Below are 21,059 nucleotides of genomic sequence, written 5' to 3'. Positions count from 1 at the left end.
TTTCTGAACTTCAATAACTAACCAGGTAAACCAGTACATAAAAAGTTGATCATTAGCCTGCATCCCCTACTAAATAACATGACTAAGACTAATAATTAATGAGATATGGATAAATGCAAAAACTTTAGCCTAATGTTTAAATGGAGATGTCCAGTGAATTCAAAGATTGAACACGTCATTAACTGGAAGATCAGAGCATGGCCAATGTTATGCTTTTACTTAAGGAGAGCGGTAAAGAAAATACAGGCTTGTGACCCTAGTATCAGTGGCGAGAAAGTCACTGGAGGGCATTCTGAGAGATATGATCTACTGATGTTGCAAAGGCAGGAACAGATTAGGCATGACTTTTTGTGTGGAAAATCAGGTCTCATGAATTTGATAAGAGTTTTTTGAAGAGGTGACTAAGAGGATTGACAAGGGAAGTGCAGTGTCAGATGTTTACAAGGACTTCAGCAATGCCTTTGACAAAGTCCCACATGGTAGCCCAGTCAAAAAGGTGAGATCACGCGGAATCTGATGTGACCAAGCCAATTCCATACAAGGAATCAGAGGATGGTAGTGGAGAGATGTTTTTCAGAGTAGAGTCCTGCAGTCAGCAATGGGCAGCAGGGATTGATGCAGGGTCCACTGTTGCAACAATTTGGATGAGAATGTAATTGGCATTGGTTAATAAATCCGAGGATGACACCAAAATTAGTGGCTTAATGGAACTGAAATTGGATTATTATTGTCACATGTACCAAGATGTAGTGAAAAGCTTGTCTCGCATACTGTTCATGGAGGAGAAATCATTTACAGAATTTGAGGTAAAACAGGATAAAGTGATAACAATGCAGAATGAAGTGTAACAGCTACAGAGTAGGCAGTGGAAACAGTTGTTTAAGATTACAATTAGATCCAGATCAACTGAAGAAGTGGGCCAAGGAATGGCAGATGGAATTTAACTCAGGAAAGTGCAATGTGTTGCATTTAGGTAATTTTAAGCAGGGTGGGACATGCACAGTAAAAGACAAGTCCCTGGAGAGACTGAGAACAGAGAGACTGAGGGTATATGTACGTCATTCCATGAAAGTGGCCTCACAGGCGGCAGGGAGGTGAAGAAGGCATTTGGCACATTTGCCTTAATCAGTCAGGGCATTGAGTACAGGAGCTGGAAACACCATGTCACAACTGTGCAAGATGTTAATGAGACAATTTCAGGAGTATTAAATGTATTTCTGCCATTACACAAGAAAGGGAGAAGGAAAACTTCTCCAGGATATTTTTGGCACTGGGGGGGCTTGAGTTGTAAAGAGATTTGATAGGTGGGACTGAGTCATCTGAGGGTGACATTATAAAGATATATAAGATCATGAAGGGTACACAAACACAAATAAAATGAATGGTCTTTTTCCCAGGGTGGAGGAGTCGAAAACTTGAGGGCATAGATTTAAGGTGAGAGGGGAAAGATTTAAAAGGGGGGGGGGGGTCTGAATGGCATTTTTTGTAGAACGTGCTGCCAGAGGAAGTGGAAGATGTGGGTACAATTACCATGTTTAAAGGACATTTGGACTGTATATTAATAGTTTAGAGGGATATGGTCCAAGGGCAGGAAAATGGGACTGGCTCAGGTAGGCAATTTGGCCAGCACGGACAGTCGAGCTGAAGGGCTTTAATCTGTGCTGCATAAAATATGACTATATAATGTTAAAACAGATAAAAGAATAATGTTATTATTCAATTCAAGATCTTGTATACCAAGAAAAAAACTTGGAAAAATGATCTTGATCTCCCAAGTTGAATTCTCTTGCTGAAATGTTCAACAATTCTCAAGACAATTAAAAAAAAATGTAACAGGGTTAGTCTTTAGAGTTGACATGGGACTATTCTTCTGACGGTAAGCCAATTGTGATAGCCAATAAACTGAGAGAAAGAACAACTCAACTTCAGTCCAGTTTCGTCTGTGGAAAATGTGAACCTCGGGAGGAAAAGAGAGAGAGAGAGGCACAAATAAGCTGGTCCTCAGTTATTCTTTTCAAATGATGCTTTTTGTAAGGAAAGTTAGTCTTTAGATGAACAAACTTACATTGCTTCTCGCTTTGTTGTCACGTTTAATACAGTAGCAATGTTTGCCTGCTTTTGTATGACCCACAATAGTAAGATTGTGTTACTGCTTCGCTGCAAGACCATACATTCCTGTTCTTAATATTTATGTTACTATTAGGCAGAGTGTGCAAATTTCGTTCGAGTGCTGCACAACTTCAACAAGACGCATGTCTATGCCTGTGGCACGGGAGCTTTCCACCCTGCATGCGGATATATTGAACTCGGGCCCCCTGCACAGGTAATGCATTTTGACTCTGCTAAAGGTAATGGTCAACAGCTGTCACTTCAGTTATACCATATTCAAACTTTATAATCACCAGGGCACTCGAGTTCAAGTCTTTTAATGACTATAGCACTGCTGAGACCCGAGAAGCAGCCTGTTTTCATTATTTGAACTTACAATAACAAAGATTCATAATAAAACATCTTTTCATCACCAGCAACAGATTTCCCTTTGTCTTCCTGTACCTTTTCAAATGGGAACGATCAAATGTATTAATTAAGAAAAAGACTTTTTTACTCAAAGGTGTGCAACAGATATAATGTAGTTATGTATGCTGTAAAGTAATGCCTTCAGGATACAGAGAAGTTCTATTATCACCCTGCAAAATTATCTACCAGGAGATTCCCAGCATAAAATATCAACAGGGGAATCAATGCACCGACCAAGGCCCAGAAAGTTTGGATCCCAGCCAAATCTGTGGCACCACTACTACATTGCTGCAGAAGTTACAGCTGGAATGCATTGTGAGAGCTGGGGATTTTGACTTCATATTGCTTTCTTTGTTATTTTTGTCTTTGTTCAGCCGCCTGGCATGCAACTGTACAAAATACAGTGGGTCCGGATGAAGGGTCCCCGCCTGAAAGGGTCGGCTCTTTATTCCTTTCCCTGAATGCTGTGTGACCTGCAGAATTCCTCCAGCGTTTTGAGTGTGTTACTCTGGATTTCCAGCATCTGCAGAATCTCTTGTGTTTACTATATAGGTGAAATCTTTTGAGAAACCAAGTCAACAAGGTCTTGCATGCAACAAATAGCTTGCTGAGAAATTGAGGGAGAATTCTGTTCATCTAATATCAATGGGTATTTCACATTGGAGATTTTGTTATAATCTGAGCATTGTCGGCGCAGAATCTTGGAATGCTGCCTTAAGTTTATTAAAATTTCGCCCTTCATTTAACCCCCAAGTTGTACTGTAAGTTAGCAACAGGAACTGATAAAAGGCTGTTGCACTTTTGAACCAACTTGTTTGTTGTGCCACAGACTCAAATGCAACAGGCACTATTGAAGATTTCATTAATCATAATGAAGAACACTATTAGATGAGTGACTCCCAAAATCTGTTCAGTGTAGGAATAAATGTAAAGAACCACTTAACCTTTACAAGGGAATGTCCATGTAAGTGCAAGCCCTTGCAATTTATAATTCTGCCCACTGTTAGAGCTTCCAAAACTTTTTAGTCATATTGCTTTCATTTGCTTTCTGAAATAGTTATTCACGGATTTTTTTTAAAATGCTATTGAAGGGAAGCATGTCAACAAGGAATAAATTGGCTGCGAAATATTGCATAAGGCTGTTCCCCTGCTGATCAGCAGCTCCCTTTTATCATACAAACTCGTGAAGTCAAGATTTCCTGTGATCTTAACTGCTTACAGCAAGATTAGACTAATCTTGCTTTGAAGTAGTTAGAGGAGCTTCTCACCAGTGCTAACTTCACGTTGTAACATGTTGTCTTCCACATTGTTTAATTTTCCCGTATTGGCGTCCCATTTCCTCTTCCATAACATACAATATTCTTGCCACTTGTGAAACAGTGACTCACAGGGGATGCATAAATTAACAAAGGCGATAAAATATAAAACTCTCAAGTTACTATCCAGAGCTGGGGGTAAGCAATTTTATGTTATTAATTGTTTCATTAGCATGAAGTTATTGACTCTGATTGTACCTGTAAACGTAAGAATGTAGCTGCAGAATTTCATTCTCTGAGCTGCTCCATTATTCTTCAAGATCATGGCTGATCATTTACCTCAGAACCACTTACATAGACAAACACAAATCCCTTTATTTCCTTGTTGGAACTGTTCATGGTTGTTTTTATTGGAAATCTAAAAGAATTCTTATTATAAGAGCATAAAATAAGGTGCAGAATCGGGCCATTTGACTCATCGAGTCTACTCTGCCATTCACCATGGCTGATCTAGTTTTCCTCTCAGCCCCAGTCTCTTGCCTTCTCCCCATCTCGTTCATTCCCGGACCAATCAAGAACCTATCACCTCTGCCTTCAATATATATGAAGACTTGGCCTCCACAGCTGCCTGTGGCAAAGAATTCCACAGATTCACCACTCTCTGGCTAAAGAAATTCCTTCTTATTTCTGTTCTAAAATGACACCCCTCTATTCTGAGACTGTGTTCTCTGGTTTTAGACTCTTCTACCATAGGAAACAAGCTTGCCACATCCTCTCTATCAAAGCCTTTCAGCATTGGATAGGTTTCAATGAGATCTCCCCTCATTTTTCTGAATTCCAGTGAATGCAGGCCCAGAACCATCAAACACTTTTCATATGACAAAGTATTCGATCCTGGAATCATTTTCGTGAAGCTCCTTTGAACCCTCTCCAGTTTCAGCACATCCTTTCTAAGATAAGGGGACAAAGCTGCTCACAATACGCCAAGTGAGGCCTCACCAGTGCTTTATAGAGTTTCAACATTACATCCTTGGTTTTATATTCTAGTCCTCTTGAAGTGAATACTAACATCGCCTTTGACTTCCTTACCACAGACTCAACCTGCAAGTTAACCTTTAGGGAATCCTGCACAAGGACTCCCAAGTCACCTTTGCACCTCAGTTTTTTTTTGTATTTTTTTCTCCATTTAGAAAATAGTCAGCCTTGACATTTCTTCTACCAAAGGGCATGACTATACAGTTCCTGAAGCTATATTCCACTTTTCTAATCTGTCTAAGTCCTTCAGTAGCCTCTCTACTTCCTCAAAACTACCTGCTCCCTCCACCTATCTTCTTATTGTCCGCAAACTTTGCAAAAAAGCCATCAATTCCATCATCCAGAGCTTTGACATATAACGTAAGAAGAATCGGTCCCAAAACAGACCCCTGTGGTCCACCACTCATCACCGGCAGCCAACCAGAAAAGACTCCCTTTATTCCTGCTCTGCCTCCTGCCAATCAGTCACTGCTTTATCCATGCTAGAATCTTTCCTGTAATACCATGGGCTCGTAGCTTGTTAAGCAGCCTCATGTGTGTCACCTTGTCAAAGGCTTTTTGAAAATCCAAGTACACAACATCAACCAATTCTCCTTTGTCTATCCTGCTTGTTGTTTCTTCAAAGAATTCCAACTGAGTTATTAGGCAAGGTTTTCCCTTGAGGAAACCATGCTGACTACGGCCTATTTTATCATGTGCCTCCAAGTACTCTGAGACCTCATCCTTGATAATCAACTCCAACATCTTCCCAATCACTGAGGTCAGACTAACTGGCCTCTAGTTTCGTTTCTTCTGCCTTTCTCCCTTCTTGAAGAGTGGAGTGACATTTGCAATTTTCCATTCCTTCAGAACCATTCCAGAACCTCATGAAAGATCGTTACTAATGCATCCACAATCTCTTCAGCCACCGCTTTCAGAACCCTGTAGTGCACTCCATCTGGTCCAGATGACTTATCTACCTTCAGGCTTTTCAGTTTTCCAAGAACCTTCTTTCTAGTAATGGTAGCTTCACACTCTTCATGACCCCTGACACCTGGAACTTGCACCATACTGCTAGTGTCTTCCACAGTGAAGAAAGATGCAAAATACACTTATTCAGTCTGTCTGCCATTTCCTTGTCCCCATTACTACCTCTCCAGCATTGTTTTCCAGTGGTCCAATAAGCAATCTCACCTCTCTTTTACACTTTATGTATATGAAGAAACTTTTAGTATTATCTTTAATATTATTGGCTAGTTTACTTTTATATTCCATCTTTACCTTATTAATGACATACTTAGTTGCCTTCTGTTCATTTTTAAAAGCTTCCCAACGCTCTAACTTCCCACTAATTTTCCTCTATTATAGGTCCTCTCTTTGGCCTTAATGTTGGCTTTGATTTCTCTGTTAGCCACGGTTGTGTCATCTTTCCTTTAGAATACTTCTTCCTCTTTGGGATGTACATACCCCGTGCCTTCTGAATTGCTTCCAGAAATTCCAGCTATTACTGCTTTGCCATTAGCCCTGCCTTTGTTCTTTTCCAATCAATTCTGGCCAACTCCTCTCTCATGCTTCTGTAATTCCCTTTGCTCCACTGTATTACTGATACATCTGACTTTAGCTTCTCTTGCTCAAATTTCAAGGTGAATTTGATCATTTTATGATCACTTGCCCCTAAGGCTTCTTTTACCTTAAGGTCTTGAATCAATTCCAGTTCATTGCACAACATCCAATCCAGAATAGGTGATCCCCTAGTGGGCTCAACCATGAGCTGCTCTAAAAAGCCATTTCAAAGGCACTCTTGAAATTCCCCCTCCTGGAATCCAGAACCAACCTGAGTTTCCCAATCTACCTGCATGTTGAAATCCACCCCCCCCCCCCCCCATGACTACTGTAATATTGCCCTTTCAGCATGCATTTTTTATCTCCCCTTGTAATTTGTAGACAACATCCTTACTATTGTTAGGGGATCTGCACACAACTCCCATCAGGATCTTTTTACCTTTGCAGTTTCTTAGCTCTATCCATAAAGATTCAACACCCTCTGACCCAATGTCACCTCTTTCAAATGATTTGATTTCATATTTTACCAACAGAGCATGCCGCCCCCTTGGCCTTCCTGCCTGTCCTTTTCAATACAACATGTATCTGGACATTAAGCTCCCAGCTGTAGTCTTTTTTTTTCAGCAACGATTCAGTGATGCACACCTGCCAAACTGCAACTGTGCTTCAAGTTTGTCTACCTTATTTCATAAACTGCGTGCATTCAAATATAACACCTTCAGTCCTGTATTCAACCTTTTTGATTTTGCCCTTTGTAACTCATCCTGTTGTCTGCAATTTTGCCCTTATCAGCAGCCTCTCTTCACTACCCATTTCCTCTGTTTGTAAACCAGCTATCTCATCTTCAGCACTATCATCCACCTTTCCTGTGATACTTCTTTCATTGAGATATACACAGCTCAGGACACTCGTCGCACCATGCTCAACCTTCCGTTTCCTAACTTTTCTGAGGTCTTGCCAACATCTACCTCCACAACTTCTCCACTAACTGTTCTGTCACTCTGGTTCACATCCCCCTGCAACTCTAGTTTAAACCCCACCGTGCAACGTTAACAAGTCCTTCCACTAGGATATTAGTTCCCTTCCAGTTCAAGTGCAAACTGTCCCTCTTTACAGGTCCAACCCTCCTTGGAAGAGGGCCCAAATTCTTATGCCCCCCCACACCAACTCCTTAGCCACATAGTGAGCTCTGGCCTCACTAGTATGTGGCACAGGTAGCAATCCTGAGATCACAACTTTGGAGGTCCTGACCTCTAACTTAGCAACTAACTCCCTGAACTCTCTTTGCAGAACCTCATCACTCGTCCTACCCATGTCATTGATACTACATGGACCACGACTTCTGGCTGTTCAAACTTCCACCTAAGAATGCTAAGGAGTCGATCCAGGATATCCTGGAACATGGCTCCTGGGTGGCAACATACCATTCGGGAATCTCGTTCTCGTCCACAGAACCTCCTGTCCATTCCCCTAACCAACAAATCCCCTATCACTACAGTATGTCTCTTCTCAACCTTCCACTTCTGAGTCACAGAGACAGACCCAGAGCCAGCGACCTGACCACTGTGACTTTCCTCTATCAGGTCAACACCCCTGACAGTATCCAAAGTAATATACAGTACCTGTTGTCGAAGGGGGTGGCCACAGGGGTACTCTGCACTGGCTCCTTAATCCCCTTCCCCTTCCTGACTGTAACCCAGTTTACTGTGTCCTGCAACTTGGGTGTAACTACTTCTCTATATGTCCTGTCGCGCACCTCTTCAGCCCCAGGATGATCCGGAGTTCATCCAGTTCCAGCTCCAACTCAACGCCGATTGTCAGAAGCTGCAGCTGGATGCACTTCTCACAATTGTAGTCGTTAGGGACACTGAACATCTCCCTGCCTTCCCACACCCTGCAAGAGGAGCATTCAACTATTCTGCCTGGCATCTCTACTGCCCCAGCTAAGCAGATTTAAAGAAGGGAAGGAAAAAGAAAACTTAACTTTGAGCTTTTCTTTCCTTTGGTTTCTCTGACTGAAGTCTAGCAGACCTAAAGCCTCAAGATGTCCACCCAGAGGATGGCCGCTGCGCTTGCCACTGCCTTCCTTTAATTTGCTCATGCTAATCAATCCCAATCACTACACATCCGGATAGACCCATCTGTTTTGGCTACTCGAGCTCTCCTCAAACTTGGAAAGAGTTCCTTCAGCCTCTATACAATCTAATTCACTGTCTACTTTATCACGGATGGTAAAAGGAACCAGACAGCCTTTGTAAAACTTGGTGTTGCATTTTCACTTAACACTATTTTACCCTTGATATGTTTCAGTTTTCCAGTGCCGTCCTTGAGTACTGCTACAGCATCATCCAGCACCTTTCTTAGTTCACTTTCAGTTGACTCTATTGCAGGGGAGATGGCATGTAAATGGTGGATGGCTCTCCAATCAAGTTGTTTTCTCAACCAATGATGACCCCATAATTCTGACCCTCCTGTTTCTACCATATACAAGCCCAATGTAGCTTGTTGGTTGTTGTATTTCATTGTTACGGATGTCATTCCCACAGGAATGATCTTTTCTCCAATATACATTCTTAAGTGGATATCTGCAGGCTTCAGTTCAGTATCTTCGAAATGCTGTTCAAACTCATTTTGTGGGATGACCGAAACAGCTGAGCCAGTGTCCAGTTCTGTGGTGGCATAATGACATGTGTCATTCATGCATTTCTTACATTTAACCCATACTTAATTATGTAAATAAGCAAAGAATGCTTAATCAAACAATATATTTACAATATTACTCTAATATTACTGAAATATTGAATATACCACACCCTCCTCCCTTCTCAAGAGTGGAGTGACATTTGCTATATTCCAGTCTTCTGGAACCGTTCCAGAATCAGATGATCATTGAAAGATCGTTGCTAATGCCTCCACAGTCTCTTCAGCTACCTTTTTCAGAACTCTGGGTTGTATTCCATCTGGTCCAGGTGACTTCAGAACTTTCAGCTTCCCAAGAACATTCTACTTTGGAACAGCAACTACACTCACTTCTATGCCCATCCCAACACTCTCAACACAAGGTATCGACTGTTAATCTCCCTTCATAGATGCTGCCTGACCGGCTGAGTTCCTCCGACAGTTAGTTAGTTGCAAGGGAATAGATTTGAGTTGAGATGGTTAGCTTCCTGTTGTTAAGTGCTACATGGGAACTTTCATAATCCAGGAAATATCATGTTTTAGAGACAGTCAAGTGCATAACGTCAAGCTTCCTTCCACTGATGTTTCTTTCGTCTTGAGTGGTCAGCAGTTAGAGTGCCAGATGCTTATCTTCGTGTATCATCAGTATTTACATACATTTTATCTGGCTCCAATTATTCTTCTCAATTTTTCAAAGTTATTTTTCTCAACCTGGCAAAATTTGTGAAATGTTGCTTTTGCCAACCTTCATATCAAGGTGGCATAATTAATGTGATTTATGCAAAAAGCGATAGGAAGTCATGCGTGGAGTTTGTTTCTGAACTTCAAAAGACATAATAATGTATACCATGAATTGAAACATTTCACCATTTAGACTGCTGCCTATTAAGTCGGTCCTTGGATGGGTTTCAACTAATACATTTCCTGTTACTCACTTTGTCAGCTATGCAATATTAGTGTCAGGAAACAAAAAATGTTGCATGATGAAATTTAAAGAATATGCTATATAATGGGTGATGAGTTGGTGAATTATCATAACTGTTATTGGCTATGAAATTGATTAATATTGTAGTTAAAAAGCCTGCCTCTGAACACCTATTTCTATTAACTAGCTAGCCTTAAAATAAGCTGACATGTTATTCTTCTCTTATAACTGTTATTTATGCATTTTCTAACTCCAAATCCAATTTCTAGCATAAAGTATGTTGCAATACTACATTGTACAAGCAGGAAGAGATTGAAATATTGACTATTAGTTTTTAGTTAATTCTGACCTCTATTTTCACTTCACTGACAGGAGCTTTCGTTGAAGTTTGACCTAAAAACCCTGGAATCTGGAAAACTGAAATGTCCTTATGACCCCAGCCAACCTTTCACATCAGCCCTCATTGGTAAGCCATGTTGCAGATGTGAATAATTAATGAACACATGAAAGAATCGATGCACTGATTTTTAATGTGGCCCAACAATTAACGTGTGCTTTTGAAAATTACGTGCTTCAGATATTATGCAAAATTAAATTACATTTTGAAAACTATTACATGGATGTTCCACACAAAGGATAGTGGTGGCACAGTAGTGTAGCTCATAGCGCAGTTGTTTCATAGCGCCCGCAGTCACCGATAGGGGTTCGATTCCCGCTGACCTCTTGTAAGGGGATTGTACGTTCCTCCAGGTGATCCAGTGTCCTTCCACATTGCAAAGAAGTATGGCTGGAGTTAGGCAGCTGTGGGCATGCTGCGTTGGTACTGGAAGCATGGCAACATTCACAGGCTGCCCTCAGTATAATCTTTGGACTGTGGTGGTTGTTGAATTAAAACAATGCAGTTCACTGTATGTTTCAATGTTTCGATGCACATGTTACAAATAAAGCTAAACTAATTTAATCAAAACTGACCTCTTACATCATGATAATGGACACTTTAGATTATTTCCATCTACAGGTCCACAGACATCTGCTTGTATCTTTTCATATCTTCTCAACCTCTGAGACAGCATAATATTCAGCCACTTGCAGTGGAGTGTCTAACAGACTGAATGCTACATTACAGAACGAAGTCCCAATGCTAAATATCAGCTGAAGGTAATTTATCATACATTTGCCATAAGGGCAGGACAACACGTGGCTCTAATTAGTCATATACGATGACCACAGTTGAACCTTGTTTAATCTTTTCACCTCACATATGAACTGTGTTTCCCTGTAAAGCTATGTCATTAATTATTGCAGAGCATTAAAATAATTGTTTTGTAACACTCAGAATTTAAAAAAATGCACAAGGGGGATGTTAACGTTTCTAACATACTTCTTCTGAATCACTATGAATTCCCCATTGAGCTATCTGATAAGTTATTATGTTTTCTTATACTCTCATAGCATACCTTTTATCCTAATAGCAATATCAAACTGGTTTCAAGTTCCTGCTCAATTGCACCATTTATTTTAGTGATTTTCCCCCAGTTTGTGTAATCAGCACAAAAATCAGTAAAATTTTGAACACAAGTTCCATTCAGTGATATTTGCTCAAATTGCCACCATTTCTGCTAACTAGTTTTCTGCTGGAAGTAGGTTTTAATCACAAAAGCACCTTGGGCTCAGGGTGAATGTTGGATGTTTCTGCTAATTGTGTACCCTTACAGACCCTCAAAGAAGCTTCAGAATTGAGCTGGAATGTCTGAATTGTATACCTACTGTCCTTTGATAGGCTTCGAAGGACTTCATTTTAGGTCCATTTATCAATGTATCCCAAAGTGACCAGAAAATAATTCAGCATATCTTTAAAATGTCATCTTCAGTAAATTAAATTTGGATGGTGGATTGACAGTGAGTTAACATGCTTAAGTAATGAAAACTTACCTCTCTTAAAATTTCACATAATCTTTTTGCACTATTTAATTTAATTTAATTTGTTTACACATATTTATTATTGCAATGTGTAGTGTTTTTTATGTATTGCACTGTACTGCTGCTGCAAAACAACAAATTTCAAGACAAATGTCAGTAATATTAGATGTGATTCTGATTATATTTTGTGAAGCAGATAATTTCTTTTTAAAATGATGCCTGATTATTCTGGATCATGAAAGGTCTTGCATTTGGTATTAATCAAATGAATTTGACTGGAAATGTACAGGAAAATGAACCACTTTTCATAGCAGACTAAATTTTGGACATAGTTTGCATGCATACAAGACAGAAATACAATTCCGCTGTCTTTTCCATTGATTTTTGTTTAAGGCAGGGTTTACCAACCTTTTTTTATACCATGGACCTCAACCATTAATTGAGGGTCTGTGGACCCCAGGTTGGGAACCCCTGGTTTAAGGGATAGTATATGATATAGAAATTCCTTTAGGTGATTCCCCTATATTAAACTCTGAATGTTTGTAACATTATTTGTAAAGCAGTTCTTTGCCTACATTATTTAATGGTGAAATTCACTTCTTTCATTTTATCAATAAGAGTTAGCCAGGAAAAGTTAGTTGAAGGCATTTAAAATAGGACTGTAAGCACTACAAGCCTGATAAACCTTGGTGAGTCAAAGCATACGATTTCCATTTTAAATAAAGCTGGGTAATTGTACATCTTGACATGCATAGATCTCCTTGGATCCAGATGGACTTCAAGGAAGCATGTGGCTAAAATGGGAAGGAAATTCCTCACGGGAAAGAAACAAATAATTGAAACCTTCTGTCCGTGGGTTTGAGCTTTATTAATTCTGGAAGCAAAGGGATAAAGAAATCTGTGAAACTTCTGCTGATGGCATGGTGGTGGACTCATTGGAACTGGGCAGCAGATTTCTGCTTGCAGATCTCCACGTTCCAGTTCTAAAGTGAGAATAGATTTCTGTGTTGCGTTTTTGGACTCTCGTCCCACTGCGTGCTGCTGCAGTTAATGAGTTTTTGGCCAGCATATTGATGGATTGTCACCTTGCTCCTTGAACCTAACAGTTTCCTGCCAGTAATGGAAATAACTTAACTAAGTGAATAGATTCGCTATCATTCTGCACCTACCATCTCACTCAAGTGGCCCATTCTTCATGTGTAACCTGGACATTTTGTCAGCTGGTTATTTAATTGTGTGTGAAGAGGGTGGATATCACAACCAAGCCTGCTTTTTGTCACTGATTTACAACAATCAGTGGTCTCCTTTTATATCGTGCCATTAATGTTGTAAAATGCCTCAGGGAGCTTCCCAGGAGCAATAATCAAACAAAATCTGACAACAAGTCACACAAACGTATTAGGACATGTGATCAAATGCTGTGTCAATGAGCTGTATCTATAGAAAATCCTAAATGACAGAAGAGGAACTGAGAGACAACGAAGCTCAGGGAATGAATTGCACTTCTTAGTGTCCGGAGGTAGTTGAAGGAAGAATTGTAATAATTCAGTGTTCAAATTACTTTGAGGAAGAGTGCAGCTTAACAGAAGGCTTTTTGCCACACTTCACCACATTGACTATTTTATCTAATTTCTCCCACTCCAAGATGAGAAACAGCAAAGATTTTCCTATCTGTATTTCCAAGCTATTTATCAGGTGTCAAACAAAATTTAACACAGGATTGCAGAGGGATGACATAAGATATTCTGCACAGGAGCACTCCATACATCCCAGGCACAATAATGATTATGTTCTATTCGTGCCTCCTGACTGTCTGAATCTGAATCAGCCAGTACATCCCGCAACTCCCCTGTCATTCATGTCTTTGTTCACCTTCTTCTTAACTGTGTCTATGTTGCTCCTTTCAACCATCAGCAATGTTACAGCAAGTTCTACAACTCAGGCCCCTTCAGGTGTAAAAGTTTCTTCTGAATTCCCTTTTGGGATTTCTTGGTGACTTTCTTAACCCGTGATCTCTAATATCCTGTTCCCCATGTAACAATCTTATCTCCAAACCCACTCTATCCAAACCTTTTGGTATTGACTTGGTTTTATTGTTGTTGTGTGTGCCAAGGTACAGCGAAATCTTGTTTTGCAATACTTTTTGTACAGATCAAGTCATTATACACAGCATTCAGCTAGAATAAGGTAAAGCAATATTAATACAGAATAAAGTGTCAAAGCTATGAAAAAGTGCAGTGCAAGTTAGCGATAAAGTGCAAGATCACAATGAGGAGATGGTGAGGTCAAGAGCCCACTTTAATGTATTCAAGGATTGTTCAAAAGTCTGATAACTATAAGATAGAAGCTGTCCATAAGCTTGGTGGTAGCTGCTTTCAGGTTTTTGCATTTTCTGCTCAATAGTAGAGGAGGGAACAGAAAATTTCCAGGGTGAGTGAGGTCTTTGATTAGGCTGGCTCCTTTACTGAGGTAGTGAAAAGTATATATAGACTGAGTCCACAAAGGAAAGACTGGTCCACAACTCTCTGCAGTTTCTTGCATCCATATGAAGAACAGTTACCATACCTTTATGTATCCAGACAGAATGCTTTCTATGGTGATCTATATTAGTTTATCCCTCTGCATTATGTTCATTAATAATATGGTTGTCATACCTGTACACACTGTAAACAAAACAGTTTCAGTTCAAGTTTAACTTAAATTCACTTATTTTCAGTTCCATTCATCTGGAACTAAACCTTAGTGTCTGGCATGGTTTTTTTTTACTGCTTAACCTGTGATGAATCTGTGTTTTATTATTTATTTATTGAGATACAGTGTGAAATAGGCCCTTTTGGCACTTCGAGCCCCATCGCCCTGCAATCCCCAATTTAACACTAGCCTAATTATGAGATAATTTACAATGACCAATTAACCTGCCAACCGATACATCTTTGGACTGAGTGAGGAAGCTGGAGCACCAAAAGGAAACCCACATGGTCATGAAGTGAACGTGCAAACTCCTTAAAGTTTTAGACCATAGGATGGAGCAGAATTAGACCATTTGGCCCATCGAATCTGCTCTGTCATTTCATTATGGCAGATCCAATTTTCCTCTCAGCCCCAGACTCTTGCCTTGTCCCCGTATCCCTTCATGCCCTGACCAATCAAGAATCTATCAGCCTCTGCCTTAAATATACATAAAGACTTGACCTCCATAGCTGCCTGTGGCAAAGAATTCCACAGATCCACCGCTCTCTAGCTGAAGACATTCCTCCTCATCTTCGTTCTAAAAGGATATCCTTCAATTCCAAGTCTGTGTCCTCTGGTCTTAGACTCATCCATAATAGGAAACATTCTCTCCATATCCACCCTATCAAGGCCTTTCACTATTCAATAGGTTTCAATCAGGTCACCTCTCATTCCTCTGAATTCCAGCAAATACAGGCCCAGAGCCATCAATACTCTTCATACAACAAGCCATACAACTCTAGAATCATTTTTGTGTACCTTCTTTGAACCCTCTCTAGTTTCAGCACATCCTTTCGAAGATAAGGGGCCCAAATCTGCTCACAATACTCTATTTGAGTCCTCATTGGTGTTTTATAAAGTCTCAGCATTACATCCTTTCTTTTCTATTCTAGTCCTCTTGAAATGAATGCTAACGTTGCATTTGCCTTCCTCACAACAGATTCAACTAGCAAATTAACCTTTAGGGAATCCTGCTCAAGGACTCCCAAGTCCCTTTGTGCCTCAGTGTTTTTGTATTTTCTCTCCATTTAGAAAACAGTCAGCTCTTTCATTTCTTGTACCTTGCACTTCCTGACTCTGTATTCCATCTGCCATTTTTTTTGCCCATTCTCTTAATCTGTTAAAAGTCCTTCTGTAGTCAGTCTACTTCAGCAAAACTACCTGCCCCTCCACCTATCTTCTTATTGTCTGCAAACTTTGCAAAAATCCACCATTTCCATTACCATTATTATGGTAATTACCATTACCATTCCATCACTGACATATAACGTAAAAAGAATCGGTCCCAACACAGACCCCTCTGGACCACCACTAGTAACCAGGAAAGGCTCCCTTTATTCCCACTCTTTGCCTTCTTGCCAATCAGCCACTGCAAATCCATGCTGGAATCTTCCCTGTAATATTTCACCTTTTACCCTTAACCGATAGTCTCTAGTTCCAGTCTCACCCAACCTAAGTAGGGGAAAAAACCTGCTTGCATTTACGCTATCTGTACACCTCATAATTCTGTACAACTTAAAATACTTTCCATTCTTTTCACAAGATCTTATTCCTCCACAACTTTAGGCTTTTAATCCTCAGATTTCGACACTCCTTTTGCACCTTCATCATTTTCTTCACCCTACCTTAGTGGGTCATGCCTCAACTCGCTAACCCCAGTCGCCAGATATCCGGCTCTGTATCGCTTAGCCTCTCTTCCTCTGCCCTCCTCACATTTAACTTGCTCCTTTTAACAAGCTTTGGATTTCCTGTCATAATTTTGCATAATACTGAGGAAGACTGCAACAAACAGCAAAGCATAACGTTCATAATCTTACTCAATGTACAAATAATGCTCAACACAAATGCAGTACGTGTGAAATGATAAATTCTGCTTGGAAGAATGTGTAGGTCGTTCTTTACTTTGAAGATTCAAGTCTATGGAGTTATAGAAATCAAGGGCAGTAATCATGAACTTGTGGGGGAACTTCTTCACTCGGGTAATGAGAGTGTGGAAAGAGCTTCCCGCAGAAGTGGTGGATGTGGATTCAATTTCAACACTTAAGAGAAGTTTGGATAAGTACATGGATGAGAGGGGTATGGAGGGTGTGGTCTAGGTGTAGGTTGATGGGATTAGGCAGAAAAATAGTTTGGCACAGACTAGATGGGCTGAAAGGCCTTTTTCTACGCTGTGGTGCTCTATGATTCCTTGACCCCGAAATGTGATCGAACTAGGAGGACAGAGAGCACAAGGTCGATAGGTGGACAGGGCTTATTGTACGAATAGTAGATTGGGATGAGGTCAGGTTTGCAGAGAGTAAATGATAGGAGAACAATAGTGCTCACAGTTAAAGATAACAAAAGGATTGACAAGCTTCCTGCTACAAGATAGGTTGAGACAGCAAGGTGCAAAGATGGTGAAGAGGATATCAGGTCAGAAACAGCACTCTGGATCAGACAGATATTGAAGAGTCTGGTTCGGTGTCTCTTTATTTGAATTATCCAATTACCAACTGTAAGTTACTATAGAACCTGTCTCCACTGCTCTTAAGCAATCAACGTCAAATGTCAAAAGTGGTTTCTTAACTTCCATTTTGTTATTCTGCAAATTTTCTTGAATCTTCGCCCCCCTGGTTACTAAATCTCCTGCCAAAAACAGTTTGATTTTCCCCATCTGATTCACATGTGGGCTCACTTCCCAGCAGAAATTAAAAATTGAAGCACTGTCTGATTTTTCTCCCTTGGTGTCCCACCCCCACCAACTCAGAAGAATTTGCCAATTATAGCACCCCTGCAGCTGAGATCAATTAACCAAACACAGTTAAGGGACTGAACCAGTTAATTTTCTCATCTGTGTGGTTCATTTCTACAAAGGTTATGCACTTGCTAACTGAACCAAAGTTGAAGTGGTTACACACACATTTTTATTTCATAGGGAATATATACAATATAGTTATATATGTTTTTGTACATACAGGAGGTAAGCCCTTTGATTTTAATAGAACCACCCTTGCTCCCAGTTCACATGAAAGAGCGTTACCAGCAACACAACCTCCAGACTGCGGCTCCATCTTTGACCCCCATAGTGAGAATAGTTGTATTCACACCTGGTAATGGTTAACAAGCAATATGCTAATTGCAATGTAAACCATAACTGACACCTTTTTTTATTGCCATACGAATTTAATCTTGGTTTGATATATTTGTAGAATTTGACAGACTGACTCTGGTAATCCATAATAATTCCTCATACAACTATAATACAATTCACATTGTAGCAGATAGAGTGAACAGCATGTATGATATATGAGTGATAGTGTTTGCTGCTTAAGTGATCCAGAAACACAGGCTAATGATCTGGTGACTTGAGTTCAAGTCCTGTTAGATGGGGAATTTAAATTCATTTTACTAAATCAGCAAACAATTCAACATCATGGCCATCGGGCTACTGTTGTGTTATTAAAAACCTGTTTGATTTGCTGTTGTGCTTTTGGGAAATTGACCCTGCAATGAGCAATATCTGGCTTCAGACCCACTACAGTGAAGTATTACTTTTATTTCTCATCGACCTGTCACCTTCCAGCTTCTTACTCTTGTCCTCGTACTCCCCACGCACCTTCCTTCCCCCTCATCTGTTTTCACCTATCACATGCTGACTTGTACTCCTTTCCCTCCCTCCACCTTCTTATTCCAACTTCCTCCCCCTTCCTTTCCCGTACTGAAGAAGCATCTTGGCCTGAAATGTCGACTGGTTATTCCCCTCCTCAGATTAGCTGAGAACCTCCAGCATTTTCTGTGTGTTACTTTCAACTTGTCTGAACTAGCCTTGGAAAGCACTTCATTTAAGGGAAATCAGGGAAGTCAATAAATACTGAATTTTTTCATGACACCACCAAGTATAAAGAAAATAAAAGCCCAATAAAGACTGATTAGATCTGTAAAATTATTGGAATTTCATTTATTGGTTTAATTGGATTTCCCACAATTCCATTCCTGTTTCAGTTTGGCAGCAGAACTACAAATATTCGCTAGGTCTGAAGTAGAAAAATATAAAAGCTTTTGCAGCTCTGCAAGAGAATTCACCCACTGTTGGAATGCTAATCCTTTAATGTTTATATGATGAACAATAACAGGTCAATGCTCAAGCTTCCTAGAACGATTTTCTAAACCAAATATTTCTTTAAGATTAATATGTCGACGAAACTTCTTGAATGCCAGACATTAATTCAGGGTGGAGTTTGTTAGATAACCTTTGAGGTTTTCCACGATCCCACAAGCCATTTTAAAAAAAAAATTACTTTTAAATATGCACAGCTAGCATCTATTGCTTACTGCTTGTTATCCTTGATAAGGTGCACTGAGTCATCTTCCTGAACTTCCGCACTTTGTCTTTGATAAATCGGTTTCCACAATGCTGTTAAGCTGGGAATTCTAGGATTTTGACCCTGATGCATCAGAAGAACAGTAATGTATATCTAAAATTGGGTGCATGAGTCATTGAGAGAGGAACTTGTAGACAATGCTGTCCCATTTGCCAACTGCACTTGTTGCTCAAGGTTAGTAATCCTTGAACGATTTTCTATAATGGTCTGCGCAGTCCGCTGACTCCATCTTATGTTTGATGCTTCCATGCAATTTATTCCAGCGTATGGTATGCATTTAAAAAATCTGTATGAGTTTTCATAATCAGAATCAGGTCTAATATCGCTGGCATATGTCGTGAAATTTGTTAACTTAGCAGCGGCAGTGCATTGCAATATGCATGATAAATATAGGGAAAAAAACAAATGAGTTACATTAAGTATATATATATCAAATACATACTAAAAATAGTAGTGCAAAAACAGATATAATTTAAAAAGTGAGGTAATGTTCATGGGTTTAATGTCCATTTAGAAAGAGCGGAAGAAACTGTTCCTGAATCACTGAGTGTGTGCTTTCAGGCTTCTGTACCTCGCTACCTGATGGTAACAATGAGAAGAAGGGGGCAGGTCCTGGGTGATGGGTGTCCTTAATAATGCACGCGCCTTTCTGAGGCACCGCTCCTTGAAGATGCCTTGGATACACCCTAATGGAGCCGACTAATCTTACAACCTTCGATGGCTTCTTTTGATTCATGCAGTAGCTCCTCCAACCCCAATACCAGACGGCGATGCAGCCTGTCAGAATGCTCTCCATGGTAAATCTCTAGAAGCTTTTGAGTGTAATTGGTGTTGAACCAGATCTTCCCAAACTTCTAATGAAATATAATCGCTGTCTTGCTTATCTTATAGCTCCACCGATATGTTGGGACCAGGTTACAAAAATTACTGGATGAGGAGGAAGTGCAAAGTTGAAATCGCAGTCATGTCAAACATGATCTTATTAAATGGTGGAACAAACTTGAGGGACCGAGTGGCCTACAACAGATTTTTAATTCATTTGATGACATACATATTGAGGATTATATTGTTGAAGGCACAACCATTCCCGTAGGCTCCAAATGAGCACACTTGATCATGTCTGTCCAAGTACTTAATCTGTTTGGCCGTTTATTTTTCAAACATCTGTACAGAGAAAGATGTCCTGCCAAGTAAATGACAAAATAGATATGGGGGAAAAAGTGTCTATTGGCATTACACCCCAGCCAAAACATGCATTAAAACACCTTTTAACCTGAATGTCCCAAAACACAGTCTGCATATTTTTTTCTCTTTCTCTCATCTGAGACAGAAAACAAAAAGGAATTTCTTACACTTTGCTTTTATGTCCTTAGATCTCCCCAGGGCACTTCACCAGTGCACGATTTTTTAAAGTTTAAATCTCCATTATAACCCAGTAGGAAACTGACAGAATCAGATTGAAATTGGGTTGTTAAATTAGCTATGGCCAGTGTTCAATTCTACTTCAGCATAGTGAGCTGCTATTTTTTTTAATGTGATCCCAAGAATTTAGCAAAATTCATCAAAGGTTGCTGGGGTTTCTTGATCTTTCACCAAAATACTTCAGCTCAAGTGTCTGACGGAAGAGTTGTTATTGAAATTGTGTAACAGCAGTACTTCAGAAAAGACATTGAAAGATGACAAGTAAAATCTGATAAATGATCAAGTTAATCCTGTCCAGTAAGTTTCATGCTTTTTATCCCCAGTACAATTTGAAGAAGACTGGTATCTTAAAGATATTCAAAGTGCATTTATTATCAAAGTATGTGTGCAGTATAGAACCCTGAGATTCATCTTCCCGCAGTCAGCCACGAAACAAAGAAACCCGTTCAAAGAAAAGCATCGAACTCCCTCAACACACAAAAAGAAACGAAACGCGCAAATGGCAAAGAAGATCAAAAATTAGCAAAAAACCGCAGAATATAAAATAAAAGATTGAAGAGTCCAGGCTTATTTAGTTCAGCTCGGTTCCATTTCACTCAAGCTTTGTGTCATTCTTTATCTGCAGTATTGTCCCTCTAGCAATTATAAATCTATCTAGTATTCATCCCTCAA

General features: G+C 39.9%; 1 protein-coding gene across 3 annotated transcripts in view; it reads left to right on the top strand.

Annotated features, from left to right (window-relative positions):
- LOC140717195 (semaphorin-3D-like) overlaps positions 1–21,059 on the top strand; it is a 94,180-nt gene that overhangs the window by 27,216 nt on the left and 45,905 nt on the right. For all 3 annotated transcript variants that reach the window (XM_073030501.1, XM_073030500.1, XM_073030502.1), the window contains exons 4-5: positions 2,204–2,323; positions 10,327–10,420. In XM_073030501.1, coding sequence (XP_072886602.1) covers positions 2,204–2,323; positions 10,327–10,420 — 214 coding nt within the window. The remainder of the gene's footprint in view (positions 1–2,203; positions 2,324–10,326; positions 10,421–21,059) is intronic.

Source organism: Hemitrygon akajei, chromosome 27 (assembly GCF_048418815.1).
Source record: "Hemitrygon akajei chromosome 27, sHemAka1.3, whole genome shotgun sequence".
NCBI lineage: Eukaryota > Metazoa > Chordata > Chondrichthyes > Myliobatiformes > Dasyatidae > Hemitrygon > Hemitrygon akajei.
The sequence above is the reverse complement of the archived record's forward strand: the minus strand, read 5'-3'. Positions and strand labels throughout refer to the sequence as shown.